The sequence below is a fragment of the Pezoporus wallicus genome, unplaced genomic scaffold (assembly GCF_028554395.1).
Source record: "Pezoporus wallicus isolate ANWC-B61680 ecotype Strahan unplaced genomic scaffold, APGP_CSIRO_Pwel_v1 scaffold_2584, whole genome shotgun sequence".
Taxonomy (NCBI): Eukaryota; Metazoa; Chordata; class Aves; order Psittaciformes; family Psittacidae; genus Pezoporus; species Pezoporus wallicus.
In genome coordinates, this window is record NW_026642851.1 from 2,031,213 (window position 1) to 2,054,948 (window position 23,736).

At 39.3% G+C, this 23,736-nt stretch overlaps 1 protein-coding gene across 1 annotated transcript in view; it reads right to left on the reverse strand.

Moving 5' to 3' along the window:
• COL1A2 (collagen type I alpha 2 chain) overlaps window positions 1–23,736 on the reverse strand; it is a 38,426-nt gene that overhangs the window by 8,811 nt on the left and 5,879 nt on the right. The window contains exons 6-40 of the mRNA XM_057432633.1: window positions 22,766–22,822; window positions 20,647–20,691; window positions 20,490–20,543; window positions 20,133–20,186; window positions 19,689–19,742; window positions 19,130–19,183; window positions 18,794–18,847; window positions 17,075–17,119; window positions 16,821–16,874; window positions 16,672–16,716; window positions 14,203–14,256; window positions 12,572–12,670; window positions 12,442–12,486; window positions 12,236–12,334; window positions 11,658–11,711; window positions 11,450–11,557; window positions 10,524–10,577; window positions 10,320–10,418; window positions 9,422–9,475; window positions 8,957–9,055; window positions 8,142–8,195; window positions 7,435–7,488; window positions 7,255–7,308; window positions 7,101–7,154; window positions 6,354–6,398; window positions 5,204–5,302; window positions 4,407–4,514; window positions 3,014–3,067; window positions 2,614–2,667; window positions 1,998–2,051; window positions 1,836–1,889; window positions 1,636–1,743; window positions 611–664; window positions 464–517; window positions 161–322 (exon numbers count right to left, since the gene is read on the reverse strand). Coding sequence (XP_057288616.1) covers window positions 161–322; window positions 464–517; window positions 611–664; window positions 1,636–1,743; window positions 1,836–1,889; window positions 1,998–2,051; window positions 2,614–2,667; window positions 3,014–3,067; window positions 4,407–4,514; window positions 5,204–5,302; window positions 6,354–6,398; window positions 7,101–7,154; window positions 7,255–7,308; window positions 7,435–7,488; window positions 8,142–8,195; window positions 8,957–9,055; window positions 9,422–9,475; window positions 10,320–10,418; window positions 10,524–10,577; window positions 11,450–11,557; window positions 11,658–11,711; window positions 12,236–12,334; window positions 12,442–12,486; window positions 12,572–12,670; window positions 14,203–14,256; window positions 16,672–16,716; window positions 16,821–16,874; window positions 17,075–17,119; window positions 18,794–18,847; window positions 19,130–19,183; window positions 19,689–19,742; window positions 20,133–20,186; window positions 20,490–20,543; window positions 20,647–20,691; window positions 22,766–22,822 — 2,343 coding nt within the window. The remainder of the gene's footprint in view (window positions 1–160; window positions 323–463; window positions 518–610; window positions 665–1,635; window positions 1,744–1,835; window positions 1,890–1,997; window positions 2,052–2,613; window positions 2,668–3,013; window positions 3,068–4,406; window positions 4,515–5,203; window positions 5,303–6,353; window positions 6,399–7,100; window positions 7,155–7,254; window positions 7,309–7,434; window positions 7,489–8,141; window positions 8,196–8,956; window positions 9,056–9,421; window positions 9,476–10,319; window positions 10,419–10,523; window positions 10,578–11,449; window positions 11,558–11,657; window positions 11,712–12,235; window positions 12,335–12,441; window positions 12,487–12,571; window positions 12,671–14,202; window positions 14,257–16,671; window positions 16,717–16,820; window positions 16,875–17,074; window positions 17,120–18,793; window positions 18,848–19,129; window positions 19,184–19,688; window positions 19,743–20,132; window positions 20,187–20,489; window positions 20,544–20,646; window positions 20,692–22,765; window positions 22,823–23,736) is intronic.

Sequence of the window (23,736 nt, forward strand, 5' to 3'; positions counted from 1 at the left end):
TCTATAAACAATTTCTTGAGCCTCAAGGGGAGCTTCTATTTAAAAGCTTTGCTACGTTTGTGGATAAAAGAGAACTCATGAATACCAGAAGCATCTTGGAAGCCATAACACTTATAAGAAGAGACATATTTTTAATAAGGTGTGATACTCAGTAACTTACAGCAGCACCAGCCTCTCCAGATGGACCTTTCTCACCAGCAAAACCAGGTGGGCCAGCAATACCTTGTTCACCAGTACGGCCGACTGGACCAACATCACCACGTAGACCTCTAGCACCATCTTTGCCAGCTGGGCCAGGAGGACCAGGAGGACCAGTGATGCCCTAGGATTGAGCATGGATATGATATCACTACAATATAGACCCATTAACTGGGGAGAACAATTTTTTTTTGTTTATTATATTATCCCTAACCATGCAACTTGTGACTTATCTCCCATTAGAACACCTTTATTAGTTACTTACAGCGGGGCCAGGAGGACCAACTCTTCCAGCAGCACCAGGGAAACCAGTCATACCCTAAAAATAACAGTTACAAGGAAGATTTAGTTTAAAGGAAACAATGACCTCATGGAAAGCAACAATATCAGTGCCAAAAGCCTGAAGACTTACAGGAGGACCAGCATCACCACGAGGGCCAGCAGGACCAGCAGCTCCAGCGGGACCCTATGTATGAAGGATTGAAAAGACAGATGAACCAGGCCGAGTGTTAATGTCCCCTATTTAGAATAGGGGCTCAGACTCACTCTCATGAAAGTTAAAGGCAATTTTGCTTTTTACTTTAACAGGAGAAGGACTGGGACCAAAACCACAATTCCTGTCCTGATATAATTGTAGTAAATTCTCACTGACATTTTGTATCAGTATTCTAATGTCTGACAAAAGCTGCATAAGCCATTTATGATTCAAGTGAATTTGCCTTGCAGATGTTACATACACCTAAACAAATCTGAAAGTCAAAATGCGAAAGACATAGGAAGGCAAAGAGTAGCAAGTCCTCTGCACTGCAGGACTAATACAGCCATATAGTGCAAGGGCCTCTACTCTCTATGGGAATCACACAATGAGAACCCCAAGCCATGTTATCCTGAAACACTTTGAAGTATTTGAAATACCAGGGCCTGACTTTCTGCATCATTTCAACTAGCTTCCCAGTAACAAGCTGCATGCATATGAACTAGAACCTTTGTTCTACAAAGGTGCTAGCACATGAAGAACCTGTGTGCAAGTGGGTGCACAGAAAAAATTGCACATATATTTGAGGATGACTGGGTCTGAAAATCAGACTGTGACAGCACATCATGTTTTGAGAGGAAGGTATCAACATTCTCAGCTCAAAACTTACCCACAACCATCCCCTGAATGGTCCAAGACAGACTGATTTTGCTGATCTTCAGGACAAGTTGAAAATAACTATTTTTCTCTTCATTTCAGTTCCTGACTCATGATCTGGGCCCACATAAATAGACTGACAAAGTTTATACAATGTGTGAAGGTCAGCATGCTGACTTTCCTCACAGACCAGTTTTTGTTTCTTCTTTTAATTACCTTTTCAAAATTCAAGGCCTTCAGGCTAGCATATTGCTTGCATTGCACAGTTAAGAACTATGCATTTCATAAAGACACAGTTCACTTACCGGTGGTCCAGAGGCACCAATTGGGCCAATAGCACCTGTTGGTCCACTTTCACCCTTAGGTCCTTTAGGCCCACGCTCGCCTTTAGCACCAGGCTGACCCGCTGCACCCTATGGGCAGAATAACACACAGAATGAGAAGTTGCAGAGGAAATAGAGGAATGGCCTGGCATCAATAAGAGTAAAGTGCAAACAATACTCACAGGAGGTCCAGCAAATCCATTAGGTCCTACGGGACCAGGCTCACCACGTTCACCCTAGAGAGAGGACAAAGAAGAGAGGACTGGTTGGAAAGGGCTTTAAAAAGGCATTTTTCTGAACATCATGTCTTTGACAGAGGAATAGCTGTAGGAACTGTGACTTACAGGGATACCACGGGCACCAGCAGGACCAGCTGGACCAGCAGGACCACCTTCACCCTAAAAGAGATGGAAGAAAATATTATGACACTGTGGAGGAAGTCCTCACTGCAGCCAGGGCAGTAGTGGTCTTGCGGTACAGACACATATAGCGAGTATCTCCTAATGGAGAGGGTGTTACTGAAGATGCTTCTGATTTGACCCACCCTGTATTAATAATTTCTAATGATACTTGGACAGAATGAAGAATCATTCTGAGCTAATGTGTGGTTGTACGTGACCATATCAAAACTACTTCTCACATTTTAAGGACTGTGCAAATTAGCCTCAATTGGGAAGAATTCAGACAAAACCTAAACCAGAATCTTCTCCCCATATAACCCACTGCCACACAGATGTGCCCCGCTTCCCTGCCCTTTCAGATAACCCTGTCTTTTCAGGTGGCAAACTTCACTGAATAATTCTACAGTCCCAATAACTCTTGCATCCAAAATCTGAAAAGCTTGTAGAATGCTTGCACGCTAGAAAGATGGAACTTTTCTGGAACTTCTCATCTTAAATATACATGTGTGGATAAACTGCATAAAGGCAAGACACTTTTTCATTTGAAGAGTAGACTTACCCGTTCACCAGCACCACCAGCAGGGCCAGGAGCACCAATAGCGCCAGGGAGACCCTATAGATCAAGAGACAGGACACCATTTCTAACAACATGTAATTATAATTTTGTGCTGCTTTGCTGGCTGCGTTTAGAATTAGCTGTCTGGGCTGAGGACAATGTCACAGTGAACAACTGTCATTTCTCTGCTTGTGTTAACGAAAAGTGATCAGTTTTCTCTCTCTCCCCCCACATTCAAACATCCCTGGACAAGGAGAAACAAAGTCATATTGCACTGTATCAAAAGTGAGCAGATAAAGAGAAATGCAATACAATGGGAAATCGAAGTCCTGAACATCCCTTTCAGTCACTTAAGTTCGGAGGTGTAGCAAGGTAAACTCAAGCAGAACCAAAAGATACATACACGGGCACCATCTCTTCCGGTTGCACCAGTATCGCCTCTCAGACCTGGGGGACCCTAGAGTACACAGAGGAGAAAAAGAGCCTTATATTGGTAACAAACACGAAAGTTTGTATGAAAGAAGTCTTGAACTGTTTGTTGAGTACCCATGTATTAACTTGCATATAATATGAGATGCTTATCATGCTAGGGTGTTTTTGAGAATGGACTTTACTATTTCATTCTTATTGCTGAGCACATACTGACTTGCAAAATGAGAATTTCCAAACAAAGCGGCCTGACCTGCTTTCCAAAATTATAAGCCTGCTTCCTTCATGGGAAACCTACTTAGTTTCCCCCAGGTGGCAAGCATTTTGAATGTAATAAAAAACTCAAAACCAAGATGATGTGTGTTCCAAATTATGAATGTAAATTCCCACTTAAAATCCCTTTTCTTTCGGTCAAGAAATAACCATAAGCAGAAATCCTTCTGAGTATTCATGTTACACTTTCTATTTGAAGCAGGAAAACCACTGTTAAAAATGATGTCGTACAAGTGGTCACGTAAAATGTGTAACAAGAAATTATATCCAGGCTATGACTAGTGTCAAGAAATCAGACCAGCATTCTGTTCTATCTCTTTTTTTAACACATCCTACTCTTCTGCATTTATCTGCTTGTCAGTAAAATAGTGTTTTATAAAAAGTTGCAAGCAATTTTCATCTTAATTTCCTTGCAACTCCATATATGCCATGGGTTTTTTCAGTCAACACAAATAAAGCCGTTCTAGAAATCTCAGTTTAAATAATGAACAGAAGAGAATATGGGGTGAGATGTACATACCAAGATAAAAACCAATTTTATAGACAATGGATTAAGCAGAGGTGGCAACAGGACTTGCAAACAGACTTCACAGCTTTATATAAGGGTTTACATTGGCTAAAATGATAGAAAACTGATATAATCATGAAAATTTTGTAACTTGTATTTACTTGTTTCATAGCCAAGTTTCATACTTGTTTACTTGTATCACAGTCACTGCACCTAGAGCAGTCACAGATCTGATCAGTCACTGATCTGATCTGAACTTTATAGTAGGCCCATGCCTACTATAAAGCCTGTACTCAAAGACAGCTTTAGTATTTCTTTGGTAAAGATAAGCTCATTGTTAACCAATCCTGTAAAGAACTAGCTGCCACATAAACCAACTGCAGATGCTGAGCAAAGATCAAAATACAGTATCTTAGAAAAGACTGTCTGTTAGACCAACAAACTCTCTACTTACTGACTACTAAGTAATACAATTTCACAGTAAATAAAAGTTGCATTGGGGTAACCTGCAGGGTTTTTAAGTTAATGAAATTCAAGCATCTCCCAAACCTGTGCCTGCAGTAACAAATCAGGTTGTCCACTTTACCTTTTCACCCTTGCCTCCTGGAACACCAGCAACACCTCTCTCTCCAGGGATTCCACCAGGGCCAGCAGGACCAGGACCACCAGCAGCACCAACATTGCCAGGCTCACCCTAGCAGCAACAGCATATTATGTAAATCAGTCAAATCATCCACGTAATTTGGAACAAACTTCTGTAATTACTACTTTGCTCATCATTCTGCTTGCCTGTAAACAGTGAGAGAAGCAGTATTTTGTCTTAAGCTATCATACTTATTTTATTTTTTCAGCTAGTGAAGATGCTATGCTTGAACACTCTCTCTGATTCTGTGGGCTTCTGAGGTTTTAGGGTGTCCCATAATCCAAACTAAACTTCTGTAGGACTACCCATGAAAATCTTGAAAACTAAGACTAATTCAGCTAGCATCAGCCAATGTTGTTAGATGACTGCTCATTATTTGGCTTATATTTTGGGGGAAATATTTCTTACAAGACACAAGAACTTCCTGTGTATGAGTAGAGGTGGATACACACAGAAGTCAGCATGAATTTTTGCCAGAATCTCGGGCCCTACCTCAAAACAGAATAGTATACCCAGCTGACAAGCTGTATGCAAACAGTCCAAACTGGAATTCCCCTCCTATCATCTATAGTGTTAAACATAAGAACCTTTAGTACTAGTGTGGATTAGCTGGGATGGGGCTTTAACCACTTGAAGAAACAACCCAGGAGCTATGGTATATGGGTAGCTACCGATTACCAGTAATCATTTATGCTCTTAGGAATTCAATAGTAAGGCAATGGCAGCTGGAAAAGTCATACCTTGTTACCATCAGGGCCTGGTGGGCCAGCTGGACCACGGCTTCCAATGGGACCGGCAGGACCAACAGCACCGCTTTCACCAGGAGGACCACGTTCACCCTGCAGGAGACAGTCTGATTTGAGTTCTGCCTTGAACTGTTCTGAGGCTTAGAGGTTTAAAAGCACTGACTAGTAGCAATGACAATGGAATACATTTTTATATGAACAAACCATTAAGAACCGTATTAGAATTGTGCAGATATTAACTGAACTGGTTATGAGAACTGGCTCTAGGTTTTGACACAAACATAGCAAAGTGAAGAATTAAAGTCTTGTTGGATGATAACAGCTGACAAAGTACAAGTACTTCCTGAACATGCTCACTCTGGTAACACTGTCTTGCATTCTATTGTCAAATGGAGCTTCGGACACCAGTTAGAAGGCAGATAACGGATTCTAGTGAAATTAGAGCCATAGTAATTGGCAAATAATTATTTTTACAGCGGCAAATGCCTGATGAATATTGGAGAATAAAGGTGACAGCTAAAGCCTACTAATGTGACCTGTATATTATAACAGGTATAAGGACAAATTCTGAAACAGATGCCATCTGTAGACACGGAAGTAGCCAGAAATGGGCTTAAATGCACAATGGATCTACCAAAGATAGAAATATCAGTTTAGCTATCCTTGTTTGGGCTGGGATAGAGTTAATTTTCTTCCTTAACTAAAGACATACCAAATTATCCCATTGTGATAAAGCTGGACAACAGTGAATAATCTGATGAGGCATAATGCATATTTTTAGTTACGATGGAGAATCTGGGAATTTGTTTGAGAATCTAAAATGTAGTCAAATAACTGACTCAAAGAGAGACAGCACAGTGCTAGAAAGCACCAATGATGCAGAAGGCTAATTTAAAATGTACTGATGCTCCCCAATTAATAGATCTTTCAATTATTTTTACATACATTTTGTTAATGACAGAGGCAGAAAAGGAAGAAATATTATTCATGAAATATGCAGATTATCACAAAGGTGGAAACTCTTGTCATCAGGAAGAAGGGCTGGCATATTTGTTTATCTTGAGAAACATGGAAAAGTACATATCTACTATTATCATGGAACACATTAAGAAAGTCTGTACTAGATTTTAAACGAGTTACTCACTCTTGGGCCAGCAGGACCAGGGACACCAAATTCACCATGAAGACCCTAGAAGAGAGCAGACATACTGATAAAGCTTATTTCTAAAGCAAACTTATCAGCTTAAATTGTACTCTGTTTCCTAGCAGTAAACAGAAATACTTCTCAATTGAAGTAGCATATTGAAAAATCTTTCGCCCAAACCCAGGCATTTAGATACACAGAAATAAACCCTTTTCATATAGCTGCACAATATTTCAAAGCACACATGAGATGATAGTTTCTCATCTGAAGAAAGAGTTAGCTATTAAATTTCAAGCTCATTTTTCAGGTTCATGCAATGTAAACTCTTGTACAGGGACATAGAGAGATCTAACTATAAAGATTAAAGGTGGTGTATGCAAAAGCATACAACTGGAGTAACACAGTTACATTGAACCTTGAGGATTGCAAAAAAAAAATTGAAGTAAAACGTTTTTCATGTACTATCTTGTCCTTCAGAGAAGGAGGCATATTTTAGACCTAAAAAGCAAAGGACTGGCTTTGATTAGTTTCATACCAGAACTTTGAAAAAAGAAGTATGTTGCAGATTCCAATGGACCTTGATCATTTCTGGCTAGCTTTAACAAAAGGGACTATTAAATTTTGCATACAACATGGATTGCTTAGCTTTGGCAAATGGATGACAACAGGCACATATGCAATTGTAAACATAATGCTTATGCAATGCCTGCCTGCCCCTACTTGTGGAATACTGTATCTGTCACTCACCCTTTCACCTGGTTTACCAGCTTCACCCGCTGGACCTGAGGGACCTGGCAGACCCTAAGTGTAAAGAAACAAGAATAAAATAAAGTTAAAGCAGAAGCTCTTAAGATGCTTGGTAAACCACAGATAAGATTGAGCAGAGCACATAGTTATTTACCTGGAAGCCAGGAGGGCCAGCAGGACCTTGTTCACCCTTTCCACCTTGGTTGCCCTGGATGGAATGAAAACCAAGGGATTAACTTGGAAGGAAAAACACAGGAAAACAGATTCTAAAATTGGAAGTCTAATTAATGAAAAGTAACTCACAGACTGGATCTGTGCAGAAGCTGTTACTTACAGTGACTCCAGGAGGACCTTGAGCACCGTTATTTCCCTCTGGACCAGGAGCACCCTAAATGTGTTCAGGTAGAAAGCTGTTATCAAAGCTTTGATTTGTTATGAATAACATCTCCCTAAAGTGATTCTGTGCTGAACTAAAGGTTTTTGGCTGTGTATTTTGAACATAGCCATTTAATTGTAAGAGCTTCACTGTCGAAGGGTATACAAGATGCTTATAATTTTAAATTCTCATGATTCTTTTAGTTATTGCAGCATGTTCATCCTTAAGGGAACTTCTTTTGGAATTACAGATTATGGGAACCTTGCTGATAGTGTTATTCCTGCAACGGACCAATTATTTGGTCCCTTAAATGGAAAAACTGGTAACTTTCAACTGCAAGAACTTGGAAATTTCAGTTGGAAACAGGGTGAATTAGAAACCATACACTGTCCTTAAAAATCTGCACAGGGAGTGCTGTTTTTTCCTCTTCATAGGAAGCTAATACCCCATAATTTATTACCCAATTAATACCCAAGAAGGGTAGTTTTCATTTATCCCTTAAGTAATTGTTCCAACTGATAGGAAGCTAGACAAACGCATTCCCAAGTGCTTTTCTATTTCATTATCTATTCATGCTCACAGAAGACAATGCTATTTTATTACAGAGGTTTTGAAAATCTACTTTTTTATCTCTGGAGGTTGATAGAGGAAACATATCCACATACCCGTGGGCCAGCAAGACCAACATTGCCTTTTTCACCAGGTTTGCCAGGTTCACCCTGAAGTTGAAAGCAAGAGATACAAAAGTTAACCAAGACTTTATGTTAGAGTCAGTTTAAGCTACTAAAGAGACACTGTTCCACTCCTTGCCAGGACATTTATTGTAATGTTTCTTTAACCCTAATTAAAACACCTGCAAGTTCCATCTGCCTTTTGGAATAGCTCAGTTTTCAAAACTCCATTCCTCTATTTTTTGAGATCTTAACTGATGACACTCTGCACAGTACACTGCAGTACGCTATATATATTTGTCTATATATGTGTATATGTATAGCAACACCACAAATCCAGGAGATTATTATTGCTATATATGCCCTCTGTGTGACATGTCAAGAGCCCCACTGCATGGGTAGCTTTTCTTCTAAATTAAGTGAGCTTTGGATTGTGCTCCATACATAACAATGCTCTGGAACTGAAACTTAAGCTTGGTGGCCAACCTTTACAGAACTTTTACTTAAGTGCATACACAAAAGTGATAGACATGCAGAAAATACATATATATATATTATTCTAATAATTTCAATGTCCAAATATTCCTAAACTAATTAAATTGGTTGTCATTTGTTGTTTCATTGTTAATCATATTTTAGAAAACTGGAAAATAATGTAAAACAGAACTCTTGGATGCCATCCAGTAAGCAGTACAGGAGGACACAGGGGGATGTGTTTGATTGTTACAGCTGGGGACCTACAGATTAGTCTGGAAATAGTAATTGAAAGTCATAGAAATAGTAATAGAAAGTTTTTGTATTGTACTTACAGTGGGACCTTTTGGTCCAGGGAATCCAATGTTGCCGGGCTCACCTCTATTACCAGCTGGACCAATTGGTCCAACCCTACCATCTGCTCCAGGGAAACCCTAAGAAAAGAAATGATACTATTAAATGGCTGGGATATTTTAATTAGAGACATGTGTACTGACAGGAAGCAAATGCCATTTAACTTTTAAACACTGTTTATACATAGCATCCTCATGCATTTCTCCATTTGTGTCCTTTTTGTAGAACTGTGTGTTTCTTCTTCCAGGACATAGGCCTGATCTGAGACCACAGAAATGGATGGAAAGTTTTTCACTGATCTTGTGGGTAATATGACAGTAAAACCTTGCTGGTTTTACAAAGGGCTGTCTAAGAGCTTATTGCTGAGATCTCTGCTCTTTAAAATCTCAGTTTATGTTGATGTTTTACATGCAATGGGGAAACAGAATGAAAACCAAAGTACTTACAACAGGACCTTCCTTGCCAGCGGGGCCTGGGCTTCCAGGCTGACCTGGGAGACCCTGAGAAAAGAAAGGTTTCATGTTTTCAGAAAACAACTCACTCAACAATTAACCAAGTTTTTTTTCTACATTTCTGCATATACACACAGACACCAAGTTATCAATATACGCTGTGGAAACGGGGCTGTATGTCTCATCAAGTTTACATCTAATCAAGTTTAATTTGGTAGCGTGCTCTCCCATGCCAGTTGAAAATCAGTGTAGGTAAATGCCTTTTTCACTCAGATAAAGTAATTTAGGCTGTACTTTAGCAGCGAATGTGCTTAAATGTTTGTAGATGCCTAATAGTTCACATGTGCTTTGAAAACTTCCGCTTCATGAGGTGGCGTAGAAGAGAAAGAATAGATTAAAGAGGATAAAGGACAATGGCATGTACATAATCTGATAGCAGCCAGCACCACTAAAATTGGATGGTTATTTTCAGTGAAATAATTTGCAAAATAAAACTGAAATAATTGAGATCAGCTATCTCACATCATTTTAGTAGGGTTTGCTTTTCTTGTTATTAGTTTGAAGAGGACACACACATACTTCAGCTGTGATCTCAATGATCATACCTTGTAAATAATCATGAGTGGAACCCCTCTCAGAAGTCAATGCAGTATCCAGTACAAGGGACCACTGCTCCTTGACAATGCAATCAACACCACCACACACAAAAAACATATTTCAAGAAAGATTTTGATGCCTCTTAATCATTTCCTCATGGATGCTTTTTCAATAGAGTGGTGGAAGTGCCCTGTCATTAGCACAGGCTGAATTTTTGCAGTTGGATTTCTGAATAATTTTGCCCCTAAATTTCTTTTTGCACAGTTCAAACTTACATCACATAGTTCAAACTTACTCTTGGACCCATAAGACCAGGCTCACCAGGACGGCCAGCATCACCATTAGGACCCTTAGCACCAACAGGACCAGTAGCACCACGGTTACCAGCAGGTCCCTACCAAAATAAATACATGAAATTAGGCCGGGGTAATAAAAAGCATCACACATCTGTGTATAAAAGAAGATGATTTAGAAATAGTGACCCGGACAAAAATCTTACCATAACACCAGCTCTGCCATCAGCTCCAGGGAGACCACGAGATCCAGGCACACCCTGCAAGTGAACACAAAACAAATCTAGAAAGGGAAAGAAATAAATCTATTCTTGTGGAGTGTATAGTCCTTACTAAATTTCAGCCTTCCAAGCAGGTCCACTGAATTTGAGCTAAGTGCAGGCCTAAGCACACACACCTCAGTGTAAATGTATATTGTGAAAAAAATACACTTCCTTTAGATTTCTCCAAGTTCTAATCTGCTTGTATCAGAGTATTTTCAGTGTTCATTGTAATCTAATAACGGCCCTAGCAAGCAGCTAGGATCCCACAACCTGGCCCACACAGTCTCATGTTCACTTCTCTGTAGAAACTTACTGACTTCTCTATGACTCCGTAAACCCTAACCAAGGTGCAAGACTGAATCTTTACCTCTACCAAAAAAAAAAAAATCTGGTGGAAACACTGCCGTTTTCCCTATTATTTTCCTGTGAATTCTTTCCATGTATGAAACCACACGCATCCTGAAGTTCATGGAGTGGTTTCCTCACAGACTGAAAAGGTTACTAGGCACACTTGAATTGAAATGCTTTGCCTCACATTATGTGTGAGCCAATTATCTATTTTAAGCTGTTAAACCCATCACAAAGCTTTAAGAGTAATCAAAGATAATTCACTATTATACAGTGGATAAATCAGAGCAACCTCTAATTACTTCAAGGATAAGAGAGTAAACATCATTAATACATTAATACCTTAATACAAAGCAAAAACAGGTTTGGTCCCAGCTAATCAAAATGCTCAAAACTGCAAATGATCTTTGCTTAATAGCATGAATGCAAATTTAATTACTCATAATGACTTAATTTGCCTTTGTGATTGTAGCTTTATTTCCTTTTTGCTTCTACTTCTGGAACATAAAAAGAAAACCTACTCTTAGACCAGCAGGGCCTGGGGGACCAGCAGAGCCAGGTTCACCATTGCTGCCTCTCTTGCCTTCCTCACCACTAGGACCAGGAGGGCCAGCGGGTCCAGCAGCACCCTGTTTCAGGCAAAGAGAAAAGGAAGAAATCAGATGCTTTGTTACCGATATTATCAGGGTTTTTCACTGAAAAAAACCCTTCACATGTTGCTATACTTACAGGCTCACCCTTGTTACCACTTTCTCCCTTGGGACCAGCGGGGCCTGGTTCACCCTAGAGTCCAAAAAAAAAAAAGAGATCATAGAATTAAGCATAATTTCAAAAATCTCTCTTCTACCTCGACAGCTTTTAATGAATCCAACAACTTCTTAATCATCTAATGCCATGTCTTCCTCTACTGTCATACATGGTCAGTGAACATAAACTGTACTTTTGGCTTAACAGGCATGAAAAAAGGGATGTTAAAAGATGCTTAGAAATGACAGTAATTCACACATTCAGGGTTGGTCCCTATACTGAGGATACCCATTGAGGGCCTGTTTGTGAGACCGCTGCCACATCTCTCTTGGTACTACCAACATGGACAGAATTTAACAACCCTTGCACTCAAAGTGAGTGCAAAGTGAACCTCTTCAGTCTCAGCATTTGAAGCAAGCAGCGAGGCAGAGAAATGAACTGCGATGTTTAATTATAGTGGAGCAAGAAAAAATGCCTGCATTTAATAGAAAAATCTTTTACAATAGAGGACACTGTGACCAATTTTCAAATGAAGGCATACAATACACAAAGTAACTTACCACAAGTCCTCTAGCGCCACTAGGACCAGCGGGACCAGGAGGACCAGGAATACCACGGGGACCAGGGAGACCAGGAGCTCCAGCAACACCGGGAAGACCCTGTCCAGCAGAGGGGTAAAAGGTATTATGAGCCCAATATCTTTTCTGTTGCATTAACTGAATTGGTTTTCTTTAGAGCAAACAAGTGTGGGTATGGCTGTACTTACAGCTGCACCTTTAGCCCCTGGGAGACCATTAGCACCAGGGTTCCCCTGTTAAGAAAGATAACAGTAATGGTTATTTCAGAGTCTCAAGTGCACCCATCTGACAATAGATGAAGTCTGGCAAGTTACTCACTGGAGGGCCAACAGGACCACTAGAGCCAGGAAGTCCAATCTCTCCTCTTGGGCCAGCAGGACCACTAGGACCAACATGACCAGCAGGTCCGATTTCACCCTGTTTGCAAGAAGGACAGAGCCCTCTGTCAGTGCACACAATATTAGGGGTGTTAGGGCAATAGTGGAGCAATCCTGTATTATCCTGACATTAAGAAGATAATCATATATATGCACATATATTCCTACTTCAGAGGCCAGGAAATCAAGAGGCCGAGAGCTTTTACTGGATTTTAAAGTCACTGAAGCTGAGATGTCTAGCTAGGCTCCATCAAGGCTGATGGCTAACACAGGAACAACAGATGCTCAGCGTATCTGAAAAGCTTCATTATTGCCAAGGTTTACAAAGAAGGTTGATCTAGAAAATCAGAATTATGATTCTGGTCTTATCTGCAGCCATGTGCCTCCAGCATTGGCCTGAGATGCCTCATAGTGTAGGAGACCTAACTGACCATTATCTTGCACCTTAGATGCATTGCACTAGTGCAAAATGATGCCTGATCAGAGAGCTATAGGATGGTGTTCACAGTGGAGTAAATTACAGGAAAAGGCTCTTGGTTTTACTCTCCGAAGCTTGTATTCACTACATCTACTATAAAACCCCTGAATATTATGAAAACTTTTCTTCTGCAATTCTCTAAGTAGTCAGAATTCACCCTAGACGCATAGGCAGCCTTCTCTTGAAATTGCATGCTGTAACAACACTCACATCTGCATCAGAGAAGACATCATGCTTTCCAGAAGTCTAGCCTTTTGACAAGAATAACCAGAACAGGATCTCAATTTTCTCATCTTCCCTGCAGTTAATACTAAGAGATCTAGCAAATAACACTCTATTTTCTTCTACAGGTGGATCAAGACAAGAGTTTCATCTGCTGTGACATGGAATTCATGTACCTGTGTGAGGGTGAAAAACCGTATCACACTATCTCTATATGCATTCAGCTCTGAGCTTCCTGGCAAATGGTCAGTGAAATTTGTAAATGCAGTATATGGAATAGTCTCGCCCCAAATCCTTCGTCCTTCCCTGGACAAAGAAAAATTCAAAATAATGAGACTCTTACCCAGGTAAAAATGCTGAGATCCGGGCAATAAACTGAGTTATCTAAGTCACATTCTGTAAGAGCAAAAACAATACTGCCCTAAACCTGAAAAGTTTCAATGCAATCTCCTCACTTGCAGTTTCAAGAACCTGGGTTGGAAGGAGCCTGATACTCGACTGCAGCTTCTCGGTCCTCCACTACTTCTCTAAAGTGACGTAAACTGCTACTTTGCTTATTTATTATGATCCACGTCACCCTTCAAAGGTGTGTACAACTGCAGCACATAGGAAGCAGTAAGAAAAAAGAAGAGGTTATGTGTCTTCCTGAGCCTGCCTAAAGATAATTTGCAGCTGTGAAAAAAGTGCTGTATTTAAATTAGCGTTCATAGCAGGTCTTCTCCAAATACTGCAGGGATTCATCCTCATCCTGATCTGCAACTAATAAGGAAGCACTCCCCTTACAGAGAAGGTGTGTTTTTGCTACCTAGCAGTACTAGTTACTATATTTCATCTTCACTACCAAATGTGCCAGTAGAATCAGATGTTCATACCTTAGCACCAGGAGCACCTGGGAAGCCTGGAGGACCAGCAGCACCAATAGGACCCTAGGAAATTAAAGGGAAGCAGTTAGGTAAATGTATTCAGCGATGACTGAAACATCTTGCTTGCTGAAGTAAGCATTAAAAAATACATTTCCACACATTACCCTCTCAGAATATCAGTTGCCTTTTGCAACTCCAAACTGACAAATTTGGTTCACTACAGACAGTTAAGAACAGTTTTAAAAAAGTGTGAATTAAACAACAATTTGTAAAACTTTGCCTTGAGGCCAAACACCTGAGTAAGAATAAACAGAGAATGGGCAGAGGCAGACAAGGGGAGCACTGCATCCTGCAAATACAAATCTCAGGTGGCTGTTTCCAGCACATTTACTGTGCAGGAGTTATCTGTGTACGCTTTCAAACCAGTAGTCCTTCTGGACTACTGGCCACACACAAGAGCCCTGGATTGATGACAAACTTTGTCCTTCACCCGTGGGCAGAGGGTTGGTAAGATCTCTGCACCACTTTACAAGCCAGTGCTTTGCACAACTTGTATTTAGGTCAGTACTGGGAATTGGATCAGGCTGAACAGCAACTCAGGGCAGGAACTGATTCTAACATGCAAATGGATTAGAAATCTTGATTCATGCCTAGATCATACATTTTGCAGCAGTGAACACATGCAACTCCAATGCTTGTTCTTTATATTGTGTGGGGTTCAGTTTTGTTTAATGTCAAAGGGAATGAATGACATGTCAGCTTGAACAGGGACTTCTACTGATCCTGCTATATCTAGATATTGCTGTGAGATATGTAATTATGATGGGACAAGCTTCCTAATGTACAGAACTCAGACATCACAAGAGAAGATATACTGGTGGATTCATAGCCTTTGTTATTCTTTAATGCATACAAAGGGATGGTTTTTACTCAATTATTAATGAATTATTCAACTCATTCACAGCCATTGGGGATTGATATCTACTTCTTTGCAAGCTAACATATTTCAATTATAAATATTATTATAAAACTGCTTTGCAAATCTAAGAGAATTTAATGGGTCAGCTGCTACAGCAAAGAGGAGTTGGCTTCCAACATTCTATAATCTACTCTTATGAACTGAGTACCTGGAATTCTCACTGGTTTTGCATAAAGAGAGAAAAAAAGATCGAATGCCCTTTAAGATATGTATGTAAATATATACTACCAGAATTTCCACTGCAGTGACTCTTTTTATGTTTTAAATTGCAAGTGGCAAGGAGAATAAAACATTATTTGTTTTATTTTTTTAAAAAGAGTGATAGTAAGTGCTATGCAGAATGTTTACAGCATCATAACCTAAGTATGTGTAAAATAACCTTAGCCTGGCATAGGCACTGGGACCCAATGCAGCTCCCTGCTCCTGCCCATTCCCAGCAACACCTCCGCAATCAGCAGCTCCTGAATATTTTTCCTATAGTAACTCAATTGCCTTCAAGATAGCTAAAAGGCTTTGGTTCTACTTCAAACTGTAACATCAGATCTCAGCTATGAGGTCTCTGTTTGCCTGCAATTTAATTCCCAACCACGTATTTTTTAAATATCCCATATGGGAGAAATGAAGTGAAATTCGTACCTATGCTAACATTCTACTAAAGTATAGTGCAGTATAGTAAAGTATAACAGATGTTTCAAGTGACAAGGAGTTAGCAAAGTTAACAGAACCAAGTACAGCTTCATCACTCATTTAAATTTTGAAAGCAGGAAGGAAAAACTATTCTGGGCTATTCCTGACTTTCATTTAAGCTTCAAAAATATGCCCTAGTACACACATTTATTTCACTAAAACAAATGAGATTTATTGAAGTCAGTGGTATGCTATGGTGACAGTAATTCCTATTAAAGGGACAAAACTGCATTGGATTAACACTTATTCGTATAGTTACTGTTTAACACTCAGCTCAGGACAGTTGGATCTTACTGGCCTTCCACCCTAGCTCACCTAATTCAGGTATCAGGGGGTGAATGAAACAGATTAGCTCCTGTTAGTCAGACAGGACAATGCTGCGGGTGCAAAGCTAAGTCCTGGACTGCATGTAATAGTTTAAGGGTGTATATAATTATAGTCATCTGCAACATGTGCATGGTATGTATCTGCTAAAAGGCATAAAGTCTCTTTAGTTTTGGGATGAGAACTGTTCTGTTAGACTGTTGGAAATCAGAATTCTGATCACTGTTTCCCCCTGAACCCACCAGTGCAAATGACAGAATATTTGGTTCCTTTGATACAGATGCATTTTCTATATATCCTGACGCTCTCAGGATATTGTCTGCAAAAGGTTTATGTTTTATCAGTTCTTTTTGGATGAAGCAACAAAGAACTGTGTTAAGAATGTCCACACAGTCAGCTTCTCAGAAGCCTGAGAAATACTCTTATTAACAGAAAGAGACACGAGGCCTAATGGAACCAGACTGTCAAAGATCAAGAATGAAACTTACAGCAGGTCCAGTGGGGCCAGCGCTGCCATCACTTCCACGAGCACCCTGTGAGGAGAGAACATGACAAAAGAGTTGAGAGAGATTCAAAGATCAGAGAATGCCACAGCAAGTGGCTGGTCATGATGACAGGCAGATGGGAAGCTACTTACAGCTGGTCCAGGGGCTCCTATTCTTCCTCTCTCACCAGGGAGACCACGAGCACCCTGAAAGAAAAATTAAATTGACTCATTTAATCCATTCACTGAACAAAGATATACAGATTTGCAGCCAGGCAATTCTGTTGTAAATATTCACATTAGAGTATCTAGCTAGCTACAGTGTCACTGACGACAAAAACTGATCAAATGCTGGCCGAACCATATCTATCAGATTATCATTTTCCGCAGCAGCAGTAAATACTTACAGGTTGTCCTGGGGTACCATTTTCACCAGGGGCACCAGGTTCTCCCTATGAAAAAGAAAGTTTGCAGGCTTGAATTTCTTAAAGAATGATTTGGACAGATAACACAACACCATCTAGAGACATATTCAACTGCTGGATACTATCTTTGTTTTCTGTGGCACCCGAGCCACAGTATAAAATAACTGCACATCAAATCCTGAGGATGCAGAGACTGACTCTCCCTGCACATGCTGGAAGGTGACCAGCTGGAATCTTCTTAGAAGAGGAGGGCCAGAGCAAGTCACTTCACCTACCCATCTTAGCTTGGTTTATCCCCTTTCTTTGTTCTGATATTTACTCTGTAGCATGCACTTAAGAGATAGGGCCCGAATAGTCAACTACCAATTCGGACCAATCAGCAGCTGTTTTTTAACTAGAGCAGAAGCAGAATAATGCTTTACTTTGCCTTAGGTTAAGGTGACAAAGTTCCTGTTAAATGGCTGGAAATTAGGATCTGCCTCAGGTATTTTTAACGTAGGACCAATAATACTGAAGTATGACTGACAGCTATTAAAACATGACTCCTGTCCCTTTAGTACTAAGTGCTCTGAACAAGGCTGTAGTTGGTCTAGGCTGGTCTATAGGGGCAAGATTAGCCTTAAGGCCCTTGAATCCTGAACATATCTGAATACACGTAGTCTTAAATGCTGCAAACAGCACAAGTGTTTGCCTTCATCACTGCTTTCAGCATAGTTACATCATAGGTGAACTTCATTGATTATGCTTGTGTTTTGCAGTCAGATTAGCACTCTTACTAATAATGGTTCTTTACTTAATTGCTTTATCTGTCCTTAATCTCCAATACCGGCAGCCTGAGCATTTGCTGTCTCTTGACAAGGTTAACAACTTGCAGTGATATTGCAGAATGCTATGTTACAATTAATAATGCTACAAGCAAGTAGTGCGAAGCTCTTAGAAACAAGCAAGAGGGAGGATTAGTATCTGAGCTTCTCATTGTTATATCAAAAGCTATATAAATCTCCTGTGAATAAGTCAGCAGCATTAAAATTTCCTACAACCCGGTACTGTGGTAGTGTTTAAGAAAACTGCCATTAGTCACTGACGAGGAATGGGAGAAGAAACCAAGAGAGGAAGAGTTTGATAGAGATGTTTCTGGACCATATTTAGAAACAGTTTTTTAAGGGTAGACTTCAAATGTGCACTAATCCAAAGAAGGTAAATTGGGAAAAAGACTGTGAAGATCAAATAGCTTTAACTCGGAAAAGTTAAAGAGCACCTGTCCAAATTTTTAGCAGACTGGAGCAGGTCTCTTACATGGCAGAATTCTGTAGAAAAATCAGATATTTTCATTTTATTGTGCCTTAAAACACCATTAAAATGCAAAACACAATCCATACAAAGAGAGAGCAAAATCAGTCTTAAGCGCTGCTGGGTAGTCAACCATTAGGAGCTCAGTTCTGCAGCTCTTACTCAAGAAGTAAGTACAAACTTCAATAGGAAGTACAAACTTTAATAAAGACTCAAGAATAAGGTCCCAGGAATGATTTCTCATGTTAAGAGAAATGCCCATATTTGCTATATGCACACCCACTGACATCTAGATTATTGCAGCTGGGCAATATTTAATGACAACATGGAAGACTGATTGGAGGGGACTTCATATGTCTTTTGCTAGGAAAAGCTACAAATGCATCCTACATTTTCAGATGTCACCTTTACCTTGTTGCCAGGAGTACCAGGTTGTCCCTTTTGACCATCCAGACCATTGTGTCCCTATATTAAGTAGAAAAACAGATATTAATATATATTTTCCTACAAATGGCTACACATAAACTCCTAGTCTTGTAAGGCAAAGCCTTCTTTCCATACAAAATTATTTTCTAATATAATCTTAAGATTTAAAAAAAAAAACCCAAATCAGTCTTTCATATCAGGAGATAGTAAGAACTTCAAAGAGGTTCACACACTCTTAACTTGGAGGGTATTTCCAGGGGTTTTCAGCATGCTGAAGTGCTGTCAATCATAACTAATCAGGGAAATTATGCACATACTCACCCTAATTCCCTTAAAGCCAGGGAGACCAGGAGTTCCAGGGAAACCACGAGCACCCTAAAAACACACAATGCATGAATGATTGTCTCTCATATTATATAATGCAGTTAAAGACAAATAAAAAGTATTTCAATAAAAGTAACTGGTAGACCTGGGCTGTGATACTTCAAGTGAGGAACACAGTCCATTCCCGAACTCCCAGGACCAGACTTGCTCCAAGACTAACAGTAATCAACTTGATTTTCCAGCTCTGACTCTCAGAGATTTCATGTATTAACATGTGATAGCACAACTGTTTTAGCTTTCTATACCAAAGTGCCTCCTCATCTGTGCCTATGTAACTCATCACTATGTCACTTCTGTTACTAATTACACTAGCTTTACTTGGGGAGGGGGAACACAAAACAAATACATAACTATATGATATCCCCGAAGGTACGAACTGAATTTTGATTAATCCATATAAGAAACATTACTAGATAGTTAATGGTGCAATTCAGGAATGCTGTTAGGTTTCACTGATAGAACTGGTTTGCATTGTCTAGAGCAGATTGCTACATACCTGAGGGCCAGCAACACCCCTCTCACCAGGTCTTCCAGGTTTGCCGGGGTGGCCCTAAAAAAAAGGCAGTAAAAATGCACTAAGAAGAAAAGCTTACTTAATAAAATAACAACATAAACCATTCTTAAAAAGAAAAGGCACTGTCTAAGTTTCTCACATTTTCAATAATTACGGACAGCTTGTTAGCTTTCATGTTTCCTTCTCCCTGTACTCAGGAAGTGAAATAATTTATTTGGAGAGGTTTTGAAGTTATACATTTTTCTGTACATCTCCAACATACAGCATCTCTTGTATTGTAAAATAATTATTTCAAGGAGTTATTTATTTTATGGAGTATTAGAGAACAATGTAAAAAATTATAGCCAATTGAATGCTTCGTTTAACAATGACTTAGAGTTGAACCACAGCCCCAAAAGAAATGAGAAACATTCAGTAACCACTTACATCTTCACCAGCTTTTCCTGGAGGACCAGGGGGACCACGAGGACCCTGGGGACCCTGTTAAAAATAGACTGAGGATTACTTCAAGCATCAGTTTTTCAGGTAAGTCTTTTCACTGGGTTCTGGCTCGAGTTGGGGCACAGGTGGAGCATAATTGACTTTGCACTTTATGATTCTAGTCTGAAGGAGTCTGAATCTGAGTGTTCAGCTCTGCTTCTGTAACAGGACCAACCAGGAATATCCAGTTGAAACATTCAAGGACGTGCATATGGATAGGAGAAAGGGGCCTAAGCATTACAAGCCTACTTTGTTGTCCTATTTCTGATTCTAACAGTGTCTGTGTCTGAAACCTGTACTTACTGTTTGACCAGGTTCACCAGGCTCACCAGGAACACCTTGAAAACCAGGAGGACCCTACAGAAGGAGGAAGATTTTGTTAGTGTTTGAACAAGCTACTTGTGATTTTCCAGATATGTCAATGTTTATCAATCTGTAGGAGAGCTGAGACTGTACTTACAGGGGGTCCGGATGCTCCAGGTGGGCCTCTAGGTCCCATTAAACCCTAGGGGAGAAAAATTACAAAACATTTTGTTTTTTTAAAATCACCATTATATAAACTCATCTGTAACACCAATTCCTGTTATTCCTAGAATACTGGTAAGCCTTACAGTTTTCAGTGTGCAGTGTCCAAATCAAGTCAGAGGAAGTTAAGAGTTCTGCATGAATTTGCACAGGCAGTCCAAGTGCAAATAGGTCTTCTAATGGACGAATTAGCACAGAGGTGATTAGGAACATACCATTATGGCTGGGAACCCTGTGATCTATTCTAGCTTGTCAGTAAGCACACTGGTTCATTCTTTTACGTGCCTTCTCCCTTCCCGTAAGCTAAACGCAGAGTTTAAAGATGAGGGTCATAACAACAGATTAAGACAGACTGTATTTTTGGGCCTGCCAATTTTATCATAATTTTCAAGAAGAGAAGTTAGAGAAAAAGATCATTAAAATTGTAGAGCTATAAATGGGAAAAATAAAGATATATAAATGGTGGTATTACCATGAATTGGTAGGTTCACACACAACTTTGGAAAGAAATCAAACAACTCTGGCACATATTGTGTAATGATCTATTTCAAATAATGATCCATTTCTATTTAAATATTTCATTGTTTTTTATTTCCTATTAAATTCTCTTCATTTAACGTACGAAGTCAGTCAGTCACTAACACACTCTTCTTGACTGAATTCAGAATTTACATACATCTTGAAAAAAGGATCAAAAATCTCTCTTAAAAAGGAAATTTCCATGGATTACTGCACTTTTGTAATAGTTGTCTTAAACTTTACTAAGCAAGCAACTTTTAGTGAAATTTAATTTAGGCTCCTATTGTCCAAATGAATGTTTTAAGAGATGTGACAACAGAAATTGCTATAGAAATATGCAGTAATTCTAGGAAAAATAACTAATTCTGAACAGTCTGAATCACGTGCTGCACAAGCCCTGTGAATCTCTTCACAAATTATATTCCATAATGGCTTTCCCCTTCTTCTCTAAATTCCCAATCTCTCACATTTTCTTTATGAAATTTAAAAATTCCCCACAGTAGGTAGATTCTATTGCTGTTCCTACCAGGTGAACCCTAACTGATTCAAAAATTGAAACTTAGAAATTGTGACATCCCAAATAAATCTTCATCTATATTTTCATATTGTCAGACACTGAGGGCAGAACTTGATTAAAGATACTCCTATTTTCTTATATTTAGTATCTGAGTGGATGCCAAAATATTTTCAAAAATTCATTTAATATTACAATATTTTTGAGAAGGGAAACAAGCAGTTGACCCAGAATAAACCTGAGCAGCCTTTATCTTACTGCTCCCCCATCAGATGCATTGTCTGTGATGTTGGTAAGTGTGGTGAATTTAACCCATATTCTGCTGTCTATGCACACTGAAAACATCTGCTAACATCAGGAAGGGTTAGAAATCCATGTAGAGAGGCAATAGACTTCTTAAATGCCCATGTGAAAATAGCATGCAGTAACTGATACAGATTTCTCCCAAGAAACAGCTTTGTAGCAAGTACTAACATTCGGTTTTGGAGAATTGAATATGGTGGCCAATTTCCTACCAAGCCTGTGCAATCCAAAGATATCAAAAGGGTTTAACAGCCATGTGAGAAAAATGGTCATCAACTGGAGCTGAGCTATTGAGTTATTTTCTAGACCAATGTCTGCTTTAGACAGCAGCTTTATAATTTTTCTCATTCATAAAACACAATCTGTCTCATTATGGGAAAAGTAATACTGTATCAAAGTACATGTTATCTGACATCAGATTATAAGATTCACTTATTCATAAAAGTGTGGTCAACAGACAGAATTAAAGCACAAGGCCCATAAGTGCTATATTCAAATTAAACATGCAGTCCCAAGACCACATTTCAAGTCCTAGGGCTATATTTCAAACACTTTACATTGTCCTACATCAAAGAATCAATCCACAGTTTGGCTTGGTATATGATCAAAACACTAATTCTAACACTATGCTTAGCATTATTACAGCTGGATTAGACTCAAAGGAAAATAGCAAATGTGTTATCTATGCAAGTTATCAAGTGCTAAATCATATACCTACCATAGGTCCAGGGCCAAAATCAGCTGCTTTAGATGGATCATATTGAGCAGCGAAGTTCTGTAGGTGATAAAAAGTTTGAAATTAACATACTACAAATTTTCCTTTAAAAATGTTGATAATTATCATGCTACATATAACTACCATCGGACTTGCTATACAGTATGTTGAAGTGGCATACGTAAAACTCAGCAAACATGGTCCTATCATAAATACATTTCTACTCACTTTCAAGTTTCCAGAAAAAAATTGATTTTAATAGGAAGGCCCTTTCATGCAGTGGCCTGAAATATCTATGCACTACTGACAGAGAGGCATTGCAACAGTGTGAACTGAAAATTAAGAATGTAAACCCAGTACTCATTTAAAATTGAAAACTTTCTTGAAACCCTCAAATCATTCTACCTAATTTCCAATGAGGGAAGTTGTACATATTTTTTCACTGCATTGCTTAAGTAAAATCCTTGTACCAGCCCTGATGGGCTACCTGATGAGGTGGGGCTTCCCCCTTCAAAAAGATCTGAGGAGCATGCAGCCTCAGAAGCTCTGCACTGGATTTTTCATCTTCTATCCGTATAAGTTTTGTAAGCAAATATGCATCTAGTACATTTTCTCTCTCCATTAAAATGGAAAAAAGTTCTATGCAACGCAGTCAAAAATCCTTTTCTTGTTTTATTAGCATATTAAAACTAGAAATCAGAGAAAGTAGTTCGGGGTTTGCTAATAGGAAAAAAAAAATATTGTTATTCATATTGAATGCAAGAAAGTATTCTTCCATGCAGGAGGATTTACTAAGCTTGAACAATAAGACACTGTCTATGTCTTCACGCTCCCTGTGTGAGCTAATGACAAGCAAAGAGTTAAAGCCAGCATTCTGCAGAGAATATATGATAGACACTTCTGCAAAAAGTGTGTTTGCAACACAGTCCACTTACTTAGGTTTTGCAGCATGAATACAGATAGAAATGAAAAAT